A 27024-nucleotide genomic window follows, 5' to 3' on the forward strand; every position below is an offset into this window, starting at 1 on the left:
GGACTGGCTGTCGACAATCAGTTTGACAAATCAGAGACAGTGGAGGGGTCGAGAGAAGTGGGGGTGAGGTAGAGCTGGGTGTCAGCGTACACGTGGAAACTGGCGCTGTGTTTTCAGATGATGTCGCCAAGGGGCAGCGTGTCGATGAGAAATAGGAGGGGGCCAAGGATAGGACATAAGATCATAAGAAATAGGAGCAGGGTTGGGCCATTCGGCCCCTCGAGCCTGCTCTGCCTTTTATTAAGATCATGGCTGATCTTCGACCTTAACTCCACTTGCCCGCATTATCCCCATATCCCTTGATTCCTTGGGGATGAAATTCAGGCTGGCCAAATATGCCCCCCGCCCCCCCCCCGGATCTGGCCTGGGCCGCCAAAAGACAGCCCGGCATCCCCTCCCCCTCTTGAGTGCCAGGCTGTTGGCCCCGGCCGAAACCCTCCCTGGTGGCCCGGGGGGACCGAACTAAAACAACCGCAGAGCTCACAGAGGCCCGCAGCTTTAAGTGAAGGGCAGAGATGTGGGGACACACACACGCGTGGTGACGTCATCACCCCTCCGCTGAAGACTGACAGTGGAGGTGACTCCACCCCGCCCCCACTCATGCCCCTCTTGTTGTTGGTCAGCTGCTCACTGCCCCCTCTTCCGCCCCCGCTGTGACTGGCTTCCACGCCACTTCAAAAACAACCAGCTTAATTTCGCGGCAGAGGCGACCTGATCCGACGCAGCGGTGAAAACACTTGAAGAATGGTAGGAACGCCTGATTTCGGGCGGGGCCTAAAGTTCAGCCGCCTTACACCAATCCACAGATAGATCCTTGGGTCATTTATCAGGATTTGGGGGATTTATCAGGATTTGGCGGATTTATCAGGATTTTGCGGATTTATCAATATTTAAGAGTACAGGGCACAATTTCGAAAGTTGCAGATGACGCAAAGCTTGGAAGTGCGGTGAGGAAGATAGTAATAGACTGGGTCCGTGCAGCAGAGCAGGTCTCCAGTCGTCCTGGGTAACCCTTGCCACTGGACCAAGGCCTCGCTCTGTCAAGCCCCGTGTGGTGGCTGGTGTGCAACGGTCACCCCACGTTAAAACAATCCACCCACAGGCATCTTCCACCCTTCAGGATGTAGTTCTGGATCTGGAATATTAGGTCCTTCATTGAAACACCTGTGAACTCATCCCTTTTCGGCGTGGGAGCAAGTCATCCTTGTTTCGAGGGACCGCCTAAGGTGAATAGACTTCAAGATCAGCCGTGATCTTACTGAATGGCGGAGCAGGCTCGAGGGGCCGAATGGCCGACTCCTGCTCCTATTTCTTGTGTTCTTAAGAAGACACAAGGGGCGGATTTTGATGAACTTGCCGCCCACTGCTGCCGATGTTGCTCTGCTCGAATGTGTAAGTAGCCTCCCGCCTGCCGAGATGCCAGATTGGTGCGGGCGGCAGGACAGCGGTGGACTGCTGCGTGGAAACTACTCTGTCCTGAATGGTGTCAAGATCCTGTTAAAAAAAAACGATAAGTGGAATGTTTGCAAATTATTTCTTTATAGGGACTTACCTGGATGGGGAGGGGTGGGGGGGGGTGGGTCTCCTGAAGGTCCTCAGGTGTTTTATTTTTTTAGTTGGTGACGATTTTTATTTTCAGGTCTTCGGCCCTCCGTGGGCCCGACTCCATCCTCGGCAGCACCTGGGCGACAAGCGCCTCTCCCGCCGAGAATGGGAGCTCCCGCCCGCTGCCGCCACAGATTGGCGCCGCACGTCGTGCATTTGCCGCCCGCCAACCCTCGAGGGAGCTCGGCCGTGAAAAGCCAGCCCAAAGTACCGTCCGGTACCTCGGTGGCCATTGGCGCCACTTTGGGCGGGTGGGGCCCTTGACCAGGTTCGGCCCCACAGGCAGGCTGGTGGAACGGGCGGACAGGTGGCGGATGAAGTTGAACACAGAGAAGTATTACATTTCTCCCTTTTTGGTCGGAAGAATGAGGAGAGGCCATACACAATAAATGGTCCAATTTTAAAGGGGGTACAAGAACAGAGAGACCTGTGGGTGCTTGAGCACAAATCTTTGAAGGTGGCAGGACAGGTTAACAAAGCAGTTAATAAAGAATATACGGGATCCTGGGCTTTATAAATAGAGGCATAGAGTACAAAAGCCAGGAAGTTATGCTAAACCTGTATAAAACACTGGTTCGGCCTCAGTGTCCAATTCTGCGCACCGCACTTTAGGAAGGACATGACGGCTTTGGAGAGGGTACAAAAGAGATTGATGAGAATGATTCCGGGGATGAGGGATTGCAGTCACGTGGATAGATTGGGGTTGTTCTCCTTCGAGCAGAGAGGGCTTAGAGGTTTATAGAGGTGTTTAAAATCATGATGGGGTTAGAGAGAGTAAATAATGAGAAACTGTTCCCTGTGAAGGGTCAGTAACCAGAGGGCACAGATTTAAGGTGATTGTCAAAAGAACCAGAGGCGATACGAGGAAAACTTTTTTACGCACCGAGTGGTCAGGATTTGGAATTGCGTTGCCCGATGGGGTGCTGGACACAGATTCAATAGCAGTCTTCAAAAAGGGAATTGAATAAATACTTGAAGGAGAAAAAAATAGCAGGGATATGGGGAAAGAGCAGGGGGGAGTGGGACAGACGGAATTGATCTTCGAAAGAGACGATGCAGACTCGATGGGCCGAGTGGCCTCCTTCTGTGCTGTACTGTTCTATGATTTGGGGGATTTATCAGGATCCTGAGGATTTGTCAGAATGAACCTGCTGACTGATGCGAAAGCAGAAACCCTCAACACCTCAAGCAGACACCCAGTGCAGAGGAGGATGAAAGAACGTTTCTCGAAGTGCTGCAGGTGACCTAGATAAGAAATAGGAGCAGGAGTCGGCCATGCGGCCCCTCGAGCCTGCTCCGCCATTCAATACGATCATGGCTGATCCGATCATGGACTCAGCTCCACTTCCCCACCCGCTCCCCATAACCCTTTGCTCCCTTATTGCTCAAAAATCTATCTATCTCCACCTTGAATAAATTCAATGACCCAGCCTCCACAGCTCTCTGGGAGACAGAATTCCAAAGATTCACGACCCTCTGAGAGAAGAAATTCTTCCTCAGCTCCGTCTTAAACTGTGTCCCCTAGTTCTAGATTCCCCCACGAGGGGAAACATCCTCTCTGCATCTACCCTGTCAAGCCCCCTCAGAATCTTATACATTTCAATAAGATCACCTCTCATCTAAACTCCAATGAGTATAGACCTGATACAGATGTGCCTTTTACAGATGGGTCCAGCTCAATTTCCCCTCTGACCTCGGAGTCCCAGGTTTTGTGGTCCTGTCATGTTGAACTCCCATTTATACACAAAGCGCTTTAGAGGCAATGAAGTACGCTTGAAGTATAATCACTGTTGTAATGGAGGAAACGCAGCGATCAATTTGCACACAGCAAACTCACACCAACAGCAGTGTGATAATGGCCAGTTAATTTGTTTTAGTGATGTTGGTTGAGGGATAAATATTGGCCCAGGACACTGGGGAGAAAGAACTCCACTGCTCTTCTTCGAATAGCGCCATGGGATATTTTACATCCCATTACTGGCACACTGGAAGCGATGTTGAATCTCCGCATCAATCTCTGCCTTTGTTGCTAAGAGGCTCCCGAGGTATGGGAAATGGTCCACGTTGTCGAGGGCCACGCCGTGGATCTTGATGATTGGAGGGCAGTGCTGTGCGGCGAGGACAGGCTGGTGGAGGACCTTTGTCTTACGGATGTTAAGCGTAAGACCCGTGCTTTCATATGTCTCAGTGAATACATTGACTATATCTTGCAGTTCAGCCTCTGAATGTGCACAGACGCAGGCGTCGCCTGTGTACTGTAGCTCGATGGCAGAGGTTGGGGTGATCTTGCACCTGGCCTGGAGGCGGCGGAGGTTAAACAACTTCCCACTGGTTCTGTAGTTTAGTTCCACTCCAGCGGGGAGCTTGTTGACTGTGAGGTGGAGCATGGCAGCGAGGAAGATTGAGAAGAGGGTTGGAGCGATGACGCAGCCCTGTTTGACCCCGGTCCGGACGTAATGGATCCATTGGTAAGGATCACGGCCTGCATGTCATCGTGAAGCAGGCGAAGGATGTTGACAAACTTTTGGGGGTATCCGAAACGGAGGAGGACGCTCCATAGACCCTCGCGGTTGACCGTGTCAAAGGCCTTTGTAAGGTCGAAGGCCATGTATAAGGGCTGGCGCTGCTCCCGGCATTTTTCCTGCAGCTGTCGCGCTGCAAAGATCATGTCCGTTGTGTCCCCGTAGGGGATGAAATCTGCACTGTGACTCCGGGAGGAGCTCCTCGGCCACATGCTTTGGCCATCTGAGGAAAAGAGTGTTTGAAGACCAGGCCCTCAAATCTACCACCAAGCTCATGGTCTACAGGGCTGTAGTAATACCCGCCCTCCTGTATGGATCGGAGGCATGGACGATGTATAGAAGGCACCTCAAGTCGCTGGAGATATACCACCAACGATGTCTCCGCAAGATCCTACAAATCCCCTGGGAGGACAGACGCACCAACATCAGTGTCCTCGTCCAGGCCAACATCCCCAGTATTGAAGCACTGACAACACTCGATCAGCTTCGCTGTGTAGGCCACATAGTTCGCATGCCAGATACGAGACTCCTTAAGTAAATGCTTTATGCGGAGCTCCTTCATGGTAAACGAGCCAAAGGTGGGCAGCAAAAACGTTACAAGGAGACCCTCAAAGCCTCCCTGGTAAAGTGCGACATCCCCACTGACACCTGGGAGACCCTGGCCGAAGACCGGCCGAGGTGGAGAAAGTGCATCCGTGAAGAGGCCAAGCGCAGGCAGCGGAAGGAGCGTGCGGCAAACCAGCCCCACCGATCCCTTCCCTCAACGAATGTCTGTCCCACCTGTAACAGGGCCAGTGGCTCTTGTATCAGACTGTTCAGCCATCCCACCATCTTAGGCAGTCCCTTGAAATCGAGGAAGACTTGCTTCCACTCTCAAAATGAGTTCTTACGTGTCGAAGCTCCGAGTAGAGCGCTTGCTTTGGGGAGTCTCGTGTCAGGCATGTGGACAATGTGGCCCGCCCAACAGAGCTGATCGAGTGTGGTCAGTGCTTCAATGCTGGGGATGTTGGCCTGAGCGAGAACACTGACGTTGGTGCATCTATCCTGCCAATGGATTTGCAGGATTTTGCAGAGGCAGCCCTGGTGGTATTTCTCCAGCATTTTGAGGTGTCTGCTGTATATAGTCCACGCCTCTGAGCCATATAGGAGGGCGGGTATCACTACTGCCCTGTAGACCATAAGCTTGGTGGCAGATTTGAGGTCCTGGTCTTCAAACACTCTCTTCCTCAGACGACCGAAGGCTGCGCTGGTGCACTGGAGGCGGTGTTGGACCTCGTCATCGATGTCTGCCCTTGTTGACAATAGGCTCCCGAGGTATGGAAAATGGTCCATGTTGTCCAAGGCCGCGCCATGGATTTTGATAACCGGGGGCAGTGCTGTGTGGCGGGGTCAGGTTGGTAGAGGATCTTTGTCTTACGGATGTTTAGTGTAGGGCCCATGCTCTCGTACGCCTCGGTGAAGGTGTTGATGATGGCTTGGAGTTCGGCCTCTGAGTGTGCGCAGACGCAAGCGTCGTCCGCGTACTGTAGTTCGATGACAGACACTACGGGGTACAACGGACATGATCTTCACCATGCAACAACTACAAGAGAAATGCAGGGAATAGCACCAACCCTTGTACATGGCCTTCTTTGACCTTACAAAGGCCTTTGACACTGTCAACCGCGAGGGTCTATGGAGCGTCCTCCTCCAGTTTGGCTGCCCTCAAAAAAGTTTGTCACCATCCTCCGTCTGCTCCATGATGACATGCAAGCCATGATCCTGACCAACAGATCCACCACAGAACCCAATCCACGTGCGGACCGGGGTCAAGCAAGGCTGCATCATCGCATCAACGCTCTTCTCAATCTTCCTCGCTTCAATGCTTCATCTCACCCTTAGCAAGCTCCCTGCTGGAATGGAGCTAACTTATGGAACAAATGGGAATCTGATCAACCTCCACCGCCTCCAGGCCAGATCCAAGGCCGTCCCATCCTCTGTCATTGAATTGGGACAGGCAGACTGAGGGACAGGCGGACCGGGGGACAGGCGGACCTGGGGACAGGCGGACCGGGGGACAGGCGGACTGAGGGACAGGCAGACTGAGAGACAGGCGGACCGAGGGACAGGCGGACCGGGGGACAGGCGGACTGAGGGACAGGCGGACTGAGGGACAGGCAGACTGAGAGACGGGCGGACTGAGGGACAGGCAGACTGAGAGACAGGCGGACCGAGGGACAGGCGGACTGAGCGACAGGCGCACTGAGGGACAGGCGGACTGAGCGACAGGCGGACTGAGCAACAAATATCTCCTGCACTGCCAGTCAGACACTCTGGCCTTGGATTAACCCCTCCCTCACCACAACGGGCAGGAATGAGTTGGGCGAGTGGTTAAAATCCCTGAAACGTTACTCCCGCCCCCGCCGTGTACTCAGCGCCCTGATTTTAACGGCGGTAAGGAATGGGGTCGGTGAGTCTCGCGCTGTAGACGGCGGTGGGGGGGGTGCTCATGAGTATCTGTAAATGTAATTCGGATCTGATGTGATTTTAACTGGGGTAGTGTGGGTTTGACGCAAGTCACCATGGTTACAGGGGAAACCTGGGATTGGGTGGTAACAGTGTCAGCCAGGGCTCAGTGGGTAACACTTGCCTTGGAGTCAGAGGTTGTGGGTTCAAGTCCTACTCCAGCAACCTGAGCACATAAAATCCAGACTGACACTCCCAGTGCAGTACTGAGGGAGCGCCGCACTGTCGGAGGGGCAGTACTGAGGGAGCACCGCACTGTCGGAGGGGCAGTACTGAGGGAGCACCGCACTGTCGGAGGGGCAGTACTGAGGGAGCACCGCACTGTCGGAGGGGCAGTGCTGAGGGAGCGCCGCACTGTCGGAGGGGCAGTGCTGAGGGAGCGCCGCACTGTCAGAGGGGCAGTACTGAGGGAGCGCCGCACTGTCGGAGGGGCAGTATTGAGGGAGCGCCGCACTGTCAGAGGGGCAGTACTGAGGGAGTGCCTCACTGTCGGAGGGGCCGTCTTTCGGATGAGACGTTAAACCGAGGCCCCGCCTGCTCTCTCAGATGGACATAAAAGATCCCACGGCACTATTTGGAAGAAGAGCGGGGGGAGTTATCCCTGGTGTCCTGGGGCCAATATTTATCCCTCAATCAACATAACGGAAAAAAAATCCACATTATCACATTGCTGTGTGTGGGAGCCTGCTGTGCGCAAATTGGCTGCCGTGTTTCCCACATTACAACAGTGACTACACTCCAAAAAATCCAGTCCCACCCTCCCCTTCCCTCAACCACTGTCTGTCCCACCTGTGACAGGGACTGTGGCTCTCGGATTGGACTGTTCAGCCACCTGAGGACTCATTTTAAGAGTGGAAGCAAGTCTTCCTCGATTATGAGGGACTGCCTGTGATGATGATGCTCCCACACTAATGTGAGTTCTCAGGTGACTGCTGAGTCCAATGTGGGGACCTACAGACTCTGTCACGGGTGGGGCAGACGGTGGTTGGAGGGACGGGTGGGTGGGGGGGCTTGGGTTGCCGTGCGCTCCTTCCGCTGTTTGCGCTTGGCTTCCGCATGCTCCCGGCGAAGGGACTCGAGGTGTTCGGGCGCCCTCCCAGATGATTCTCCTCCACTTCGAGTGGTCTCAGGCCAGGGATTCCAAAGAGTCGGTGGGGATGTTACATTTTTTCAGGGAGGCTTTGAGAGCGTCCTTGAAGCGTTTTCTCTGCCCTCCTGGGACTTGCCTGCCGTGACGGAGTTCCGAGTGTTGCGCTTGTTTCGGGAGTCTTGTATCGGGCATGCGGACAATGTGGCCCGTCCAGCGGAACTGGTCGAGCGTGGTCAATGCTTCGATGCTGGGGATGTTGGCCCGAGCGAGAACACTGACGTTGGTGCGTCTGTCCACCTTCTCAAGGGGCAACTAGTGATGGGCAATAAATGCCAGCCTTGCCTGCGACGTCCACATCCCAGGAAGGAAGAGAAAAAAAAGGTAGAAATAGAAAGATGGAGAGAGAGAAGACAGGGAATGAGGTTGAGAGCGAGACAGAATGAAAGACAGAGACAGGCAGTTCCTATGGACTGCAGGGTAGTTAATGTAACCCCACTTTTTAAAAAAGGAGGGAGAGAGAAAACAGGGAATTATAGACCGGTCAGCCTGACATCAGCAGTGGGGAAAAAGTTGGAATCAGTTATTAAAGATGAAATAGCAGCACATTTGGAAAGCAGTGACAGGATCGGTCCAAGTCAGCATGGATTTATGAAGGGGAAATCATGCTTGACAAATCTTCTGGAATTTTTTGAGGATGTAACTGGTAGAGTGGACAAGGGAGAACCAGTGGATGTGGTGTATTTGGACTTTTGACACGGTCCCACACAAGAGATTGTTGTGCAAAATTAAAGCACATGATATTGAGGGTAATGTATTGACGTGGATAGAGAACTGGTTGGCAGACAGAAAGCAGAGAGTCGGGATAAACGGGTTCTTTTCAGAATGGCATGCAGTGACCAGTGGGGTGCCGCAGGGCTCAGTGCTGGGACCCCAGCTATTTACAACATACATTAATGATTTGGATGAAGGAATTGAGTGTAATATCTCCAAGTTTGCAGATGACACTAAACTGGGTGGCGTTGTGAGCTGTGAGGAGGACGCTAAGAGGCTGCAGGGTGACGTGGACAAGTTAGGTGAGTGGGCAAATGCATAGCAGATGCAGTATAATGTGGATAAATGTGAGGTGATCCACTTTGGGGGCAAAAACACGAAGGCAGAATATTATCTGAATGGCGGCAGATTAGGAAAAGGGGAGGTGCAACGAGACCTGGGTGTCATGGTACATCAGTCATTGAAAGTTGGCATGCAGGTACAGCAGGCGGTGAAGAAGGCAAATAGAAACATAGAAACATAGAAAATAGATGCAGGAGTAGGCCATTCGGCCCTTCGAGCCTGCACCACCATTCAATAAGATCATGGCTGATCATTCCCTCAGTACCCCTTTCCTGCTTCCTCTCAATACACCTTGATCCCTTTAGCCGTAAGGGCCATATCTAACTCCCTCTTGAATATATCCAATGAACTGGCCTCAACAACTCTCTGCGGCAGGGAATTCCACAGGTTAACAACTCTCTGAGTGAAGAAGTTTCTCCTCATCTCAGTCCTAAATGGCCTACCCCTTATCCTAAGACTGTGTCCCCTGGTTCTGGACTTCCCTAACATCGGGAACATTCTTCCCGCATCTAACCTGTCCAGTCCCATCAGTATCTTATGTGTTTCTATGAGATCCCCTCTCATCCTTCTAAACTCCAGTGAATAAAGGCCCAGTTGATCCAGTCTCTCCTCATATCTCAGCCCAGCCATTCCTGGAATCAGTCTGGTGAACCTTCGCTGCACTCCCTCAATAGCAAGAATGTCCTTCCTCAGACTAGGAGACCAAAACTGAACACAATATTCCAGGTGAGGCCTCACCAAGGCCCTGTACAACAGCAGTAAGATCTCCCTGCTCCTATACTCAAATCCCCTAGCTATGAAGGCCAACATACCATTTGCCTGCTGTACCTGCATGCCCACTTTCAGTGACTGATGAACCATGACACCCAGGTCTCGTTGCACCTCCCCTTTTCCTAGTCTGCCGCCATTCAGATAATATTCTGCCTTCGTGTTTTTGCCCCCAAAATGGATAACCTCACATTTATCCACATTATACTGCATCTGCCATGCATTTGCCCACTCACCTAACCTGTCCAAGTCACCCTGCAGCCTCTTAGCATCCTCCTCACAGCTCACACCGCCACCCAGCTTAATGTCATCTGCAAACTTGGAGATATTACACTCAATTCCTTCATCTAAATCATTAATGTATATTGTAAAGAGCTGGGGTCCCAGCACTGAGCCCTGCGGCACTCCACTAGTCACTGCCTGCCATTCTGAAAAGGACCCGTTTATCCCGATTCTCTGCTTCCTGTCTGCCAACCAGTTCTCTATCCACGTCAATACATTACCCTCAATACCATGGTATGTTGGCCTTCATAGCTAGAGGTTTTGAGTATAGGAGCAGGGAGGTCTTACTGCAGTTGTACAGGGCCTTGGTGAGGCCTCACCTGGAATATTGTGTTCAGTTTTGGTCTCCTAATCTGAGGAAGGATATTCTTGCTATTGAGGGAATGCAGCGAAGGTTCATCAGACTGATTCCCGGGATAGCAGGACTGACATATGAGGAGAGACTGGATCAACTGGGCCTTTATACACTGGAGTTTAGAAGGATGAGAGGGGATCTCATAGAAACATATAAGATTCTGACGGAACTGGGCAGGTTAGATGAAAGAAGAATGTTCCCGATGTTGGGGAAGTCCAGAACCAGGGGTCACAGTCTAAGGATAAGGGGTAAGCCATTTAGGACCGAGATGAGGAGAAACTTCTTCACTCAGAGAGTTGTTAACCTGTGGAATTCCCTGCCGCAGAGAGTTGTTGATACCGGTTCATTGGATATATTCAAGAGGGACTTGGATATGGCCCTTACGGCTAAAGGGATCAAGGGGTATGGAGAGAAAGCAGGAAAGGGGTACTGAGGTGAATGTTCAGCCATGATCTTATTGAATGATGGTGCAGGCTCGAAGGGCCGAATGGCCTACTCCTGCACCTATTTTCTATGTTTCTGTGAGAAACTGCAGCAGTGTGTGAGTGAGCGGAGCGAGGGCCCGAATTCCTGTTCATGTCTGAGGAGCAGAGCTTCCGAAGGATGAAGACGGATTCAAACTCTCACACTGACACGCAGTTTGGCTCACACACACACTCAGCTCCCCCTAACGTTAAGCCCCAACACGCTAGTTTCATAGTTTGCAGAGAGAAACTTGCACAGCAAGTAACGTATGTTTGTTGACATCATCACGTCACCTGGGTGTGACCCAGCAGCTCCAATGATTTGCTTCTCTGTCACTCACTCCAGACGCACTGACAGGCTCCGGCTGAATCCTCCCTTCTTCGACAGATCGTGAGCGCCACCAAGAGGAGGCTTGCAGGAGTTCGGGCCCTGGCTCTGCTCATTGGCACACCACTGCAGTTTGTTTTTGCCTTTCTCTGTCTCTCTTTCATTCAGTCTCGCTCCCAACCTTTGAGTCTTCCATGCCCTGCCTGACCTAGCTTCTCTCCCTTGCTCCGTCTTTCTATTTCTACCTATCTCTCTTTCCTCTGACGTATTTTTAAACGATTTCTTCTCGGGCGTCGCTGGCAAGGCCGGCATTTATTGCCCATCCCTAATTGCCCTTCGAGAAGGTGGTGGTGAGCCGCCTTCTTGAACCGCTGCAGTCCGTGTGGTGAAGGTGCTCCCACAGTGCTGTTAGGGAGGGAGTTCCGGGATTGTGACCCAGCGACGATGAAGGAAGTCGGGATGGTACAGTATGAATGATACAGTACAGGAGGAGGCCATTTGGCCCATCGTGTCTGTGCCGGCTCTGTGACAGAGCTCTCCAATCAGTCCCACTCCCCCCTGCTCTTTCCCCACAGCCCTGTACATTTTCCCCCTTCAAGTATGTATCCAATCCCCTGCCCCCACCGCCCTTTCGGACAGCACATTCCCGATCACAACAACTCGCTGCATTAAAAAAAATTCTCATCTTCCTTCTGGTTCTTTTGCCAATTATCGTCAATCTGTGCCCTCTGGTTACCGACCCTCCTGCCATTGGAAACAGCTTCTCCTTAATTCACTCTATCAAATGCCCTCATGATTTTCAACACCTCTATGAAAACTCCCCTCACCCTTCTCTGCTCTGAGAGAGTTAGGACTCTGTGCCTTCGAGCAGCGTAGACCTATGGGGGATATGATTGAAGTTTATACGGTAATGAAAGGAATAGATGGTGTTCCAGCTGACAGAAAAAGATTAGTGAAGACAAATGTAGGTCCCTTGCAGTCAGAATCAGGTGAATTTATAATGGAGAACAAGGAAATGGCAGACCAATTGAACAAATACTTTGGTTCTGTCTTCACGAAGGAAGACACAAATAACTTTCCAGAAATACTAGGGGACAGAGGGTCTAGCGAGAAGGAGGAACTGAAGGATATCCTTATTAGTCAGCAAATTGAGTTAGGAAAATTAATGGGATTGAAGGTCAATAAATCCCCAGGGCCTGATAGTCTGCATCCCAGAGTACTTAAGGAAGTGGTCCTCGAAATAGTGGATGCATTGGTGGTCATTTTCCAACATTCCATAGACTCTGGATCAGTTCCTATGGATTGGAGAGTAGCTAATGTAACCCCACTTTTTAAAAAAGGAGGGAGAGAGAAAACGGAATTATAAACCGGTCAGCCTGACATCGGTAGTGGGGAAGATGTTGGTATCAATTATTAAAGATGTAATAGCAGCAGATTTGGAAAGCTGTGACAGGATCGGTCCAAGTCAGCATAGATTTATGAAAGGAAAATCATGCTTGACAAATCTGCTAGAATTTTTTGAGGATGTAACTAGTAGAGTGGACAAGGGAGAACCATTGGATGTGCTGTATTGCAAAAGGCTTTTGACAAGGTCCCACACAAGAATGCAAGATTAAGGCACATGGTATTGGGGGTAATATACTGACGTAGATAGAGAACTGGTTGGCAGACAGGAAGCAAAGAGTAGGAATAAACTGGTCCTTTTCAGAATGGCAGGCAGTGACTTGTGGTGCACCGCAAGATTCAGTGCTGAGACCCCAGCTATTTACAATATACATTAATGATTTAGACAAAGGAATGGAATATAACATCTCCAAGTTTGCAGATGACACTAAACTGGGTGGCGGTGTGAGCTGTGAGGAGGATGCTAAGAGGCTGCAGGGTGACTTGGACAGGTTAGGTGAGTGGACAAATACATGGCAGATGCAGTATAATGTGGATAAATGTGAGGTTATCCACTTTGGTGGTAAAAACACGAAGGCAGAATATTATCTGAATGGTGACAGTTAGTAAAACGGGAGGTGCAACGAGACCTGGGTGTCATGGTTCATCAGTCATTGAAGGTTGGCATGCAGGTACAGCAGGTGGTGAAGAAGGCAAATGGCATGTTGGCCTTCACAGCGAGAGGATTTGAGTATAGGAGCAGGGAGGTCTTACTGCAGTTGTACAGGGCCTTGGTGAGGCCACACCTGGAATATTGTGTTCAGTTTTGGTCTCCTAATCTGAGGAAGGACATTCTTGCTATTGAGGGAGTGCAGCGAAGGTTCATCAGACTGATTCCCAGGATGGCAGGACTGACATATGAAGAGAGACTGGATCGACTAGGCTTATATTCACTGGAGTTTAGAAGAATGAGAGGGGATCTCATAGAAACATATAAAATTCTGACGGGATTGGACAGGTTAGATGCAGGAAGAATGTTCCCGATGTTGGGGAAGTCCAGAACCAGGGGTTACAGTCTAAGGATAAGGAGTAAGCCATTTAGGACCGAGATGAGGAGAAACTTCTTCACTCAGAGAATTGTGAACCTGTGGAATTCTCTACCACAGAAAGTTGTTGAGGCCAGTTCGTTAGATATATTCAAAAGGGAGTTAGATATGGCCCTTACGGCTAAAGGGATCAAGGGGTATGGAGAGAAAGCAGGAATGGGGTACTGAAGTTGCATGATCAGCCATGTTCTTATTGAATGGTGGTGCAGGCTCGAAGGGCCGAATGGCCTCCTCCTGCACCTATTTTCTATGTAATTGTGTGGGACAGGCAAACAACCACAACTTCTCCAGTCACTCCACGTCACCCAAATCCATCATCGGTTCTAAAGAAATTCTGCAGCATTCCTGCAGAAAGCAGATGCACTGTTAAGAGTTCAAACACGTAGAAGTGATACTTGTGTAGTATGTCACAGCAAGTGGTTAATAATCTTGCTGAAAACAAGATAAGCTATGGCAGCAGACCAATCCCAGCATTCATAGCAGCAGCGAAAGGCCTCTATTAAAATTTTCAGCCCTGTCAGAACAACAACAATCTTCATTTATATAGTGCCTTTAACATAGTAAAACCTCCCTAAGGCGCTTCACAGGAGCGATTATCAGACAAAATTTGACACCGAGCCGTATAAGGAGATATCGGGACAGTAATCAAAAACTTGGTCGAAGAGGATGGTTTTAAGGAACGTTTTAAAGGAGGAGAGAGAGATTTAGGGAGGGTGTTCCAGAACTTAGGGTCTCGCAGCTGAAAGCGTGCCCGCCAATGGTGGAACGATAAAAATTGGGGATGCTCAAGAGGCCAGAATTGGAGGAAGGCAGAGATCTCTTTGTTATCTCTAGCCGTGACTACTCCAACACACTCCTGGCCGGCCTCCCATTTTCTACCCTCTGTAAACTTGAGAACATAAGAAATAGGAGCAGGAGCAGGCCATTCGGCCCCTTGAGTCTGTTCCGCCATTTAATAAGATCATGGCTGATCTTCTACCTCAACTGAACCTTCTCGCACTATCCCCATATTCCTTAATATCCAAAAATCTATCGATCTCTGTCTGGAATATGCTCAACGACTGAGCCTCCACAGCCCTCTGGGGTAGAGAATTCCAAAGATTCACCACCCTCTGAGTGAAGACATTTCTCCTCATCTCAGTCCTAAATGGCCGACCCCTTATCCTGAGACTGTGACCCTTGGTTCTAGACTCCCCAGCCCAGGGGGAAACATCCTCCCTGCATCTACCCAATCAAACCCTGTAAGAATTTTATATGTTTCAAAGAAACAGAAAATAGGTGCAGGAGTAGGCCATTCGGCCCTTCGAGCCTGCACCACCATTCAATAGGATCATGGCTGATCATGCAACTTCAGTACCTCACTCCAGCCTTCTCTCCATACACCTTGATCCCTTTAGCCGTAAGGGCCACATCCAACTCCCTTTTGAATATGTCCAACGAAATGGACTCAACAACTTTCTGTGGTAGAGAATTCCACAGGTTCACAATTCTCCAGGTGAAAAAGTTTCTCCTCATCTCGGTCCTCGATGACTTACCCCTTATTATTAGACTGTGACCCCTGGTTCTGGAATTCCCCAACATTGTTCCTGCAGCTAATCTGTCCAATCCCGTCAGAATTTTATATGTTTCTATGAGATCCCCTCTCACTCTTCTAAATTCCAGTGAATATAAGACTAGTTGATCCAGTCTTTCTTCATATGTCAGTCCTGCCATCCCAGGAATCAGTCTATTTTCTATGTTTCTATGTTTCTATGTTTCTAACCTTCGCTGCACTTCCTCAATAGCAAGAATGTCCTTCCTCAGATTAAGAGACCAAAACTGTACACAATATTCCAGGTTTGGCCTCACCAAGGCCCTGTACAACTGCAGTAAGACCTCCCTGCTCCTATACTCAAATCCCCTAGCTATGAAGGCCAACATGCCATTTGCCTTCTTCACCGCCTGATGTACCTGCATGCCAACTTTCAATGACTGATGTACCATGACACCCAGGTCTCGTTGCACCTCCCCTTTTACTAACCTGTCACCATTCAGATAATAATCTGCCTTCTTGTTTTTACCATCAAAGTGGATAACCTCACATTTATCCACATTATACTGCATCTGCCATGCATGTGTCCACTCACCTAACCTGTCCAAGTCACCCTGCAGCCTCTTAGCATCCTCCTCACAGCTCGCACTGCCACCCAGCTTAGTGTCATCTGCAAACTTGGAGATATTACATTCAATTCCTTCATCTAAATCATTAATGTATATTGTAAATAGCTGGGGTCCCAGCACTGAACCCTGCGGCACTCCACTAGTCACTGCCTCCCATTCTGAAAAGGACCCTTTTATCCCGACTCTCTGCTTCCTGTCTGCCAACCAGTTCTCTATCCACGTCAGTACATTACCCCCAATACCATGTGCTTTAATTTTGCACACCAATCTCTTGTGTGGGACCTTGTCAAAAGCCTTTTGAAAGTCCAAATACACCACATCCACTGGTTCTCCCTTGTCCACTCTACTATTTACATCCTCAAAAAATTCCAGAAGATTTGTCAAGCATGATTTCCCTTTCAGAAATCCATGCTGACTTGGACCGATCCTGCCACTGCTTTCCAAATGCGCTGCTATTACATCTTTAATAATTGATTCCAGCATTAATTTCCAATTTCAATTAGATCACCTCTCATTCTTCTAAACTCTAGGGAATATAGGCCAAGTCCATAAGAACATAAGAAGTGGGAGCAGAAGTAGGCCATACGACTCCTCGAGCCTGCTCCACCATTTATTAAGATCATGGTTGATCCGATCATGGACTCGGGTTCATTTCCCTGCCCGCTCCCCATAACCTCTTATTCCCCTATCGGTTAAGAAACTGTCTATCTCTGTCTTAAATGTATTCAATGTCCCAGCTTCCACAGCTCTCTGAGGCAGCGAATTCCACAGATTTACAACCCTATGAGAGAAGTAATTTCTCCTCATCTCAGTTTTAAATGGGCATAGAAACATAGAAACATAGAAAATAGGTGCAGGAGTTGGCCATTCGGCCCTTCTAGCCTGCACCGCCATTCAATGAGTTCATGGCTCATTCCTGCTTTCTCGCCATACCCCTTGATCCCCCTAGTAGTAAGGACTTCATCTAACTCCTTTTTGAATATATTTAGTGAATTGGCCTCAACAACTTTCTGTGGTAGAGAATTCCACAGGTTTACCACTCTCTGGGTGAAGAAGTTTCTCCTCATCTCGGTCCTAAATGGCTTACCCCTTATCCTTAGACTGTGTCCCCTGGTTCTGGACTTCCCCAACATTGGGAACATTCTTCCTGCATCTAACCTGTCTAAACCCATCAGAATTTCAAACGTTTCTATGCGATCCCCTCTCATTCTTCTGAACTCCAGTAATACAAGCCCAGTTGATCCAGTCTTTCTTGATAAGTCAGTCCCACCATCCCGGGAATCAGTCTGGTGAACCTTCGCTGCACTCCCTCAATAGCAAGAATGTCCTTCCTCAGGTTAGGAGACCAAAACTGAACACAATACTCCAGGTGTGGCCTCACCAAGGCTCTGTACAACTGTAGCAACACCTCCCTGCCCCTGTACTCAAATCCCCTCGCTATGAAGGCCAACATGCCATTTGCTTTCTTAACTGCCTGCTGTACCTGCATGCCAACCTTCAATGACTGATGTACCATGACACCCAGGTCTCGTTGCACCTCCCCTTTTCCTAATCTATCACCATTCAGATAATAGTCTGGCTCTCTGTTTTTACCACCAAAGTGAATAACCTCACATTTATCCACATTATACTTCATCTGCCATGCATTTGCCCACTCACCTAACCTATCCAAGTCGCTCTGCAGCCTCATAGCAACCTCCTCGCAGCTCACACTGCCACCCAACTTAGTGTCATCCGCAAATTTGGAGATACTACATTTAATCCCCTCGTCTAAATCATTAATGTACAGTGTAAACAGCTGGGGCCCCAGCACACAACCTTGCGGTACCCCACTAGTCACTGCCTGCCATTCTGAAAAGTACCCATTTACTCCTACTCTTTGCTTCCTGTCTGACAACCAGTTCTCAATCCATGTCAGCACACTACCCCCAATTCCATGTGCTTTAACTTTGCACATTAATCTCTTGTGTGGGACCTTGTCGAAAGCCTTCTGAAAGTCCAAATATACCACATCAACTGGTTCTCCCTTGTCCACTCTACTGGAAACATCCTCAAAAAATTCCAGAAGATTTGTCAAGCAGGATTTCCCTTTCACAAATCTGTGCTGACTTGGACCTATCATGTCACCTCTTTCCAAATGCACTGCTATGACATCCTTAATAATTGATTCCATCATTTTACCCACTACCGATGTCAGGCTGACCGGTCTGTAATTCCCTGTTTTCTCTCTCCCTCCTTTTTTTAAAAGTGGGGTTACATTGGCTACCCTCCACTCGATAGGAACTGATCCAAAGTCAATGGAATGTTGGAAAATGACTGTCAATGCATCCGCTATTTCCAAGGCCACCTCCTCAAGTACTCTGGGATGCAGTCCATCAGGTCCTGGGGATTTATCGGCCTTCAATCCCATCAATTTCCCCAACACAATTTCCCGACTAATAAGGATTTCCCTCAGTTCCTCCTCCTTACTAGACCCTCTGACCCCTTTTATATCTGGAAGGTTGTTTGTGTCCTCCTTAGTGATTACCGAACCAAAGTACTTGTTCAATTAGTCCGCCATTTCTTTGTTCCCCGTTATGACTTCCCCTGATTCTGACTTCAGGGGACCTACGTGTGTCTTTACTAACCTTTTTCTCTTTACATATCTATAGAAACTTTTGCAATCCGTCTTAATGTTCCCTGCAAGCTTCTTCTCGTACTCCATTTTCCCTGCCCTAATCAAACCCTTTGTCCTCCTCTGCTGAGTTCTAAATTTCTCCCAATCCCCGGGTTCGCTGCTATTTCTGGCCAATTTGTATGCCACTTCCTTGGCTTTAATACTATCCCTGATTTCCCTTGATAGCCACGGTTGAGCCACCTTCCCTTTTTTATTTTTACGCCAGACAGGAATGTACAATTGTTGTAGTTCATCCATGCGGTCTCTAAATGTCTGCCATTGCCCATCCACAGTCAACCCCTTAAGTATCATTCGCCAATCTATCCTAGCCAATTCACGCCTCATACCTTCAAAGTTACCCTTCTTTAAGTTCTGGACCATGGTCTCTGAATTAATTGTTTCATTCTCCATCCTAATGCAGAATTCCACCATATTATGGTCACTCTTTCCCAAGGGGCCTCGCACAACGAGATTGCTAATTAATCCTCTCTCATTACACAACACCCAGTCTAAGATGGCCTCCCCCCAGTTGGTTCCTCGACATATTGGTCTAGAAAACCATCCCTTATGCACTCCAGGAAATCCTCCTCCACCGTATTGCTTCCAGTTTGGTTAGCCCAATCTATGTGCATATTAAAGTCACCCATGATAACTGCTGCACCTTTATTGCATGCACCCCTAATTTCCTGTTTGATGCCCTCCCCAACATCACTACTACTGTTTGGAGGTCTGTACACAACTCCCACTAATGTGTTTTGCCCTTTGGTGTTCTGCAGCTCTACCCATATAGATTCCACATCATCCAAGCTAATGTCTTTCCTAACTATTGCATTAATCTCCTCTTTAACCAGCAATGCTACCCCACCTCCTTTTCCTTTTATTCCATCCTTCCTGAATGTTGAATACCCCTGAATGTTGAATTCCCAGTCCTGATCATCCTGGAGCCACGTCTCCGTAATCCCAATCACATCATATTTGTTAACATCTATTTGCACAGTTAATTCATCCACCTTATTGCGGATACTCCTTGCATTAAGACACAAAGCCTTCAGGCTTGTTTTTTTTAACACCCTTTGTCCTTTTAGAATTTTGCTGTACAATGGCCCTTTTTGTTCTTTACCTTGGGTTTCTCTGCCGTCCACTTTTCCTCATCTCCTTTCTGTCTTTTGCTTTTGTCTCCTTTTTGTTTCCCTCTGTCTCCCTGCATTGGTTCCCATCCCCCTGCCATATTAGTTTAAATCCTCCCCAACAGCACTAGCAAACACTCCCCCTAGGATATTGGTTCCGGTCCTGCCCAGCTGCAGACCGTCCGGTTTGTACTGGTCCCACCTCCCCCAGAACCGGTTCCAATGCCCCAGGAATTTGAATCCCTCCCTGCTGCACCACTGCTCAAGCCATGTATTCATCTGCGCTATCCTGCGATTTCTACTCTGACTATCACATGGCACTGGTAGCAATCCCGAGATTACTACTTTTGAGGTCCTACTTTTTAATTTAGCTCTTAGCTCCTTAAATTCGTTTCGTAGGACCTCATCCCTTTTTTTAACCTATGTCGTTGGTACCAATGTGCACCACGACAACTGGCTGTTCTCCCTCCCTTTTTAGAATGTCCTGCACCCGCTCCAAGACATCCTTGACCCTTGCACCAGGGAGGCAACATACCATCCTGGAGTCTCGGTTGCGGCCACAGAAATGCCTATATATTCCCCTTACAATTGAATCCCCGATCACTATCGCTCTCCCACTCTTTTTCCAGCCCTCCTGTGCAACAGAGCCAGCCACGGTGCCATGAACTTGGCTGCTGCTGCTCTCCCCTGATGAGTCATCCCCCTCAACAGTACTCAAAGCGGTGTATCTGTTTTGCAGGGGGATGACCGCAGGGGACCCCTGCACTACCTTCCTTGCACTGCTCTTCCTGTTGGTCTTCCATTCCCTATCTGGCTGTGGACCCTTTCCCTGCGGTAAGACCAACTCACTACACGTGATACTCACGTCATTCTCAGCATCGTGGATGCTCCAGAGTGAATCCACCCTCAGCTCCAACTCCGCAACGCGGTCCGTCAGGAGCTGGAGGTGGATACACTTCCTGCACACGTAGTCGTCAGGGACACTGGAGTCGTCCCTGAGTTCCCACATGGTACAGGAGGAGCATAACACCCGACCGAGCTCTCCTGCCATGACTTAACCCTTAGATAAGCAACAACAATGCTGAAGTTTACTCGCTGTTATAGAAGAAAAAAAGAAAACTACTCACCAATCACCAGCCAATCACTTACCCCCTTGGCTGTGACGTCACCTTTCTGTTTCTTTCTCCTTCTTTTTTGCCTTCTCCCTGTAGCTGCACAAGTCACGCCTTTTATACGCCTCACCAACGAACTCCCGATGCCTCTCGCCGACGCTGGGCCCCGGACTCCCTGCTGGGCCTTTTATAGGCCTTACCAACGGACCTCCTCGACGCTGCTCCCGACTGCCGCCGACGCTGGGCCCCGGACTCCCTGCTGGGCCTTTTGTTATGTATAAATAAAGAGTCTGACTGGAAACTGTGAGCTCAAAGTAAAGTGTGACCTTAGTCTTCTATTGCAGGTCTCCAGAGTGCCTCTCCAACCTGTGAGGCCTCCTTAAGTACAGGTACTCCCAATCGATTGTGGGATCCCTTGGGACTCCAGGGGATGAGCCCTCTGGTGGCTACACAAGGTATATGCAGGTGTACATATATTACAACACTCCCCCCCCCCCAAAGTCAATAGTGTAACTATTTACAAGGTGAGTCGATCTGGGGCCTTTCTTTTCCTGGTTGATCGTCTCGGTGTGAAAGCTGGTGTTGTTGAATCATTTGTTGGGCCCTCGCTGGGCTGCGGGCCTTGCTGGGCTGCCTGGTGTGTTGGGCCCTTCTGGGCTGCTGTGGATGATGGGTTCTGCTTCGTGGTCAACCGCGGTGTCGGTTGCCACTGGTGTGTATGTTGGGGGATCAAAGAAGGTAGGGTCCAAGGTGGGTTGTTCAGGGTAGTCCGTGAATCTGAGTTTGATTTGGTCCAAGTGTTTCCAGTGAATGAGTCCATTTGAAAGTTTGACCCGAAACACTCTGCTCCCCTCTTTGGCCACGACAGTGCCGAGAAGCCACTTGGGACCTTGTCCATAATTTAATACAAATCCAGGATCATTGATTTCAATCTCGCTATCATGATATGTACTTTGTTGAACCCGCCTGCTCTTTACCTGTTCATGTAGATCAGGGTGGACTAATGAGAGCCTTGTCTTGAGTGCCCTTTTCATGAGCAGTTCAGCAGGTGGAATCCCAGTGAGTGAGTGGGGTCTCGTGCGGTAGCTAAGCAGGACTCGGAATAGACGAGTATGCAGTGAGCCTTCAGTTGCCCTCTTCGAGCTCTGCTTGATGGTTTGCACTGCTCTCTCTGCCTGACCATTGGATGCTGGTTTGAACTGGGCAGATGTGACATGTTTGATCCCATTACGGGTCATGAACTCTTTGAACTTGGCACTGGTAAAACACGGCCCGTTGTCGCTCACAAGGACATCAGGCAGGCCGTGCGTGGCAAACATGGCCCGCAGGCTTTCAGTGGTGGCAGCGGACATGCTTGCCGACATTATCTCACATTCAATCCATTTAAAGTACACATCTACAACCACGAGGAACTTTTTACCCTAAACGGGCCTGCATAGTGGACATGTATCCTGGACCACGGTTTGGAGGGCCAAGACCATAAACTTAGTGGTGCCTCCCTGGGTGCATTGCTTAACTGCGAGCATGTGTTACATTTGTGCATGCAGGACTCTAAGTCCGCATCGATACCGGGCCACCACACGTGGGATCTGGCTACGCTTTCATCATTACGATGCCTGAGTGTGTGGGGATCATTGATGAAGGTGTCCCTGCCCTTCTCGGGGACCACTACCCAATTACCTCACAGAAGGCAGTCTGCCTGTATAAACATTTCATCTTTGCGCCGCTGGAACGGCTTTATCTCTTCCTGCATTTCCACTGGGACACTGGACCAGCTCCCGTGAAGCACACAATTTTTTACTCGGGACAGTAAGGGGTCCAGGGCTCGTCCAGGTTCTAATCTGTCGGGCTGTGACGGGTGATTGCTCACTCTCGACTGCTTCCATTACCATGACGAATCTGCGGGCTGTGCCGTTTCCACCCCCGTGGTGGGCAATGGCAGCCTACTGAGAGCATCGGCGCAGTTTTCTGTGCCTGGCCTGTGGCGGATGGCGTAGTTGTATGCGGACAACGTGAGCGCCCATCTCTGGATGCGGGCCGATGCGTTCGTATTTATCCCCTTTCGGAAAAGAGGGATATAAGTGGCTTATGGTCAGTTTCCAATTTCAAATTTGAGCCCGAACAGATATTGATGCATTTTCTTTACCCATAAACACACGCTAACACTTCTTTTTCAATCATGCTGTAGGCTCTCTCAGCCGTAGACAGACTCCTGGATGAATAAGCAACCGGTTGCAATTTCCCAGATTCATTAGCTTGTTGCAATTCACACCCGATCCCGTACGACAGTGCATCGCATGCTAGTACCAAACGCTTACATGGATCATACAACACAAGCAATTTGTTTGAGCATAACAATTTTCTAGCTTTTACAAAGGCATTTTCTTGGCTTTTGCCCCATACCCATTCGTCCCCTTTACGCAGTAAGGTGTGCAGTGGTTCTAACAGTGTGCTGAGACCCGGTAAGAAGTTATCAAAGTAGTTCAGGAGTGCTAGAAATGACCGCAGCTCCGTCACGTTCTGTGGTCTCGGTGCGTTCTCGATTGCCTCCGTCTTCGAATCGGTGGGCCTGATGCCGTACGCCGCGATTCTTCTCCCCAGGAACTCCACTTCAGGTGCCAGGAAAATGCACTTTGAGCATTTTAACCTGAGCCCCATGTGGTTGAGTCGACTAAGAACCTCCTCCAGGTTCTGCAGATGCTCGACTGTGTCCCGATCTATAACCAAGATGTCGTCCTGGAAGACCATGGTGTGTGGGATTGACTTCAGTCATCTTTCCATGTTTCTCTGGAATATCGCCGCGGCTGATCGAATCCCAAATGGGCATCTGTTGTAAATGAAGACACCTTTGTGCGTGTTGATGCAGGTGAGGCCCTTCGATGATTCCTCCAGCTCCTGCATCATGTGGGCTGAGGTCAAGTCCAGCTTCGTGAACGTCTTTCCTCCCGCCTGCATTGCAAAAAGGTCGTCAGCCTTTGGTAGTGGGTATTGATCATGCAGGGAGAAACAATTGATAGTTACTTTGTAATCACCACAGATTCTGAAGGTGCCATCTCCCTTGAGGACTGGAACAATTGGACTGGCCCACTTGTTGAATTCGATCGGCGAAATGATGCCCTCTCATTGCAGCCGGTCTAGCTCAATCTCCACCCTCTCTCTCATCATGTACGGTACTGCTCTCGCCTTGTGATGGATGGGTCGCGCCCCCAGAATTAGGTGGATCTGCACTTTTGCTCCTTGGAACTTCCCGAAGCCTGGTTCAAACAGCGAGGTGAACTTGTTTAAGACCTGGGCACACGAAGTGTCGTCAGCGGACGATAGCGCTCGGACGTCGTCCCAGTCCCAGCGTATCTTTCTCAGCCAGCTCCTGCCGAGCAGCGTGGGACCATCGCCCGGTACCACCCAGAGTGGTAGCTTGTGCACCGCTCCATCTTAGGAGACCTTTACAGTAGCACTGCCGATTACAGGAATCAGTTCCTTTGTGTAAGTTCTCAGTTTCGTGCGAATGGGAGTCAGGCCTGGCCTTGAGGCCTTGCTGCACCACAATTTTTCGAAAGTCTTTTTGCTCATAATGGACTGGCTCGCACCCGTGTCCAGCTCCATTGACCACGGGAGTCCATTTAATTCAACCTTCAGCATTATCGGGGGACACTTTGTGGTAAATGTGTGCACCCCATATACTTCTGCCTCCTCGGTCTGAGGCTCTGGTTCATCATGATCCACCGTGGATCTGTCCTCTTCTGGAACATGGTGGTTTTCAGGATTGGCAGGGTTTGCAGCTCACCTGCACATACGTTGGAGGTGTCCCATTGTTCCACAGCTCTTGCAAACGACCCTTTGAAGCAGCATGAATGGAAATGATGATCACCCCTGCAGCGCCAACAAGGTATTAATGGCCTTGCATTCATCACCTTTGATGGTGGACTCTGAGACATCTGCGGACGTTCAGCTGCAGGTATGTGGGGCCTGCCCTGTACGTTGCGATTTGAAAACAACATTACTTTGTTCACAGTACTTGTAGCAGCGCTCGTGTTATGAGAGATTTGTTTAGTATTGTCATTGGTGGCAGTGAACGTCTGGGCTATCGCTATGACTTTACTCAATGTTGGGGTCTCTACAATCAAAAGTTTGCGAAGTATCACTTCATGGCCAATGCCAAATATGAAGAAGTCTCTGAGCATGTGCTGCAAATGTCCTTCAAATTCGCAATGTCCTGCAAGGCATCTCAGCTCGGCGACATAGCTCACCACTTCCTGGCCTTCAGACCTTTTGTAGGTGTAGAACCGGTACCTCGCCATCAGAACTCTTTCCTTCGTATGATTTCTCTGTGGGTTTCACTGGAGCAAGCAGATTTTTCAAGAGGCCATACGTTGATGCCCCGCAGATGGTGAGGAGAATCGCCCTTCGTTTGGCAGCGTTCGCTTCTCCTTCCAGCTGGTTGGCCACGAAGTATTGGTCGAGTCGCTCCACGAAGGTTTCCCAATCATCTCCCTCCGGAAATTTCTCCAGGGTGCCCACTGTTCTCTGCATCGTTGGGCTCGTCATCTGTATTTCGTCGCCAGTTGTTATGTATAAATAAAGAGTCTGACTGGATACTGTGAGCTCAAAGTAAAGTGTGACCTTAGTCTTTTATTGCAGGTCTCCAGCGTGCCTCTTCAGCCTGTAAGGCCTCCTTAAGTACAGGTGCTCCCAAGGGATTGTGGGATCCCTTGTGACTCCAGGGGATGAGCCCTCTGGTGGCTACACAAGGTATACACAGGTTTACATATATAACACCCTTATTCTAAGATCATGCCCCCTAGTTCTAGTCTCCCCTATCAGTGGAAACTGCATCCACCTTGTCAAGCCCCCTCATAATCTTATACGTTTGATATTAAGGATGTCATAGCAGCGCATTTGGAAAGAGGTGACATGATAGGTCCAAGTCAGCATGGATTTGTGAAAGGCAAATCATGCTTGACAAATCTTCTAGAATTTTTTGAGGATGTTTCCAGTAGAGTGGACAAGGGAGAACCAGTTGATGTGGTGTATTTGGACTTTCAGAAGGCTTTCGACAAGGTCCCACACAAGAGATTAATGTGCAAAGTTAAAGCACATGGGATTGGGGGTAGTGTGCTGACATGGATTGAGAACTGGTTGTCAGACAGGAAGCAAAGAGTAGGAGTAAATGGGGACAGGGGCGGAGACGGGCGATGTTACGGTGGTGGAAGTCGGCAGTCGTGGTGATGGAGTGGATGTGTGGTCAGGAGCTCATTTGATCTATGCAGATTACCGGGGAGTGCCGTGACTGCCTGCAAGATGCTTTCACTGTGAGGTGTTGCGTTCGGTTAATTAAGTGCATGTTGTAAGGCACCAAAAGTCAGACCCATTCAAAGAGAAAATGCCTGAGGTTTGGAAATGATTAAAAACACAAAATGGTTGCAGTTCCACATGTGGGGGCCTTTTATCCAAGGGCTAAACAAATAAAGGGATTGAACACAGAGTTCACCAACTCACATCAGGACTTCCTGTGATTCCAAACGCATAAACATCTGTGGACAGGAACAGATCGGCACATTCATCCGCGAGCTGCTGTTTAGTCCTTGTCTGGACATCAAACAGCGACGCAGTTTACATTATCATCTACAAACCCACTGAGTAAACAAGGAAACCTCCAGCCCAACAGCTTTGGCTTTGCTTAAAGACCCCAATTATCAAATTAACCCTTCAATTACTGGGTTCCATCCCACCACAGACAGACTCAGAGACACACACACACACATACAGTCTCACACATAACATAGACACAGACAGGGACACTCACAGACAGACACAGAGACACACACACACACACACACACATACACACAGTCACACACAAATATACACACACACACACACACACAGGCACAGAGACACACACACAGACACAGGTACATACATACATAGATACAGACAGGGACACTCACAGACAGACACACACACACACACACACACACACAGAGTCACACACAAATATATACACACACACACACAGTCACACACAAATATACACACACACACACACACACACACACAGGCACAGAGACACACACACAGACACAGGTACATACATACATAGATACAGACAGGGACACTCACAGACAGACACACACACACACACAGTCACACACAAATATACACACACACACACACACATGCACAGAGACACACACAGATAGAGAGACACACACGGATACAATTCTTGAATCTGTCCTGTTTTTGGTCCAAAATGGATGGCCTCTTACATTGATATCATAAGAACATAAGAATTAGGAGCAGCAGTTGGCCATTCGGCCCCTCGAGCCTGTTCCACCATTCAATAAGATCATGGCTGATCTTCTACCTCAACTCCACTTTCCCACCCAATCCCCATAATCCTTGATCCCCTTAGAGACCAAAAATCTATTGATCTCAGCATTGAATACACT

The 27024-nt window shown here is 49.3% G+C and overlaps 1 protein-coding gene across 1 annotated transcript in view; it reads left to right on the forward strand.

The window, feature by feature from the left end:
• Positions 1-27024, forward strand: part of LOC139260448 (sterol 26-hydroxylase, mitochondrial-like) — a 116285-nt gene that overhangs the window by 5143 nt on the left and 84118 nt on the right. Inside the window, exon 2 of the mRNA XM_070877011.1 lies at positions 1640-1822. Within this exon, the coding sequence (XP_070733112.1) occupies positions 1640-1822 (183 nt within the window). The remainder of the gene's footprint in view (positions 1-1639; positions 1823-27024) is intronic.

This window comes from Pristiophorus japonicus, chromosome 3 (genome assembly GCF_044704955.1).
Source record: "Pristiophorus japonicus isolate sPriJap1 chromosome 3, sPriJap1.hap1, whole genome shotgun sequence".
In the NCBI taxonomy this organism is placed as follows: Eukaryota; Metazoa; Chordata; class Chondrichthyes; family Pristiophoridae; genus Pristiophorus; species Pristiophorus japonicus.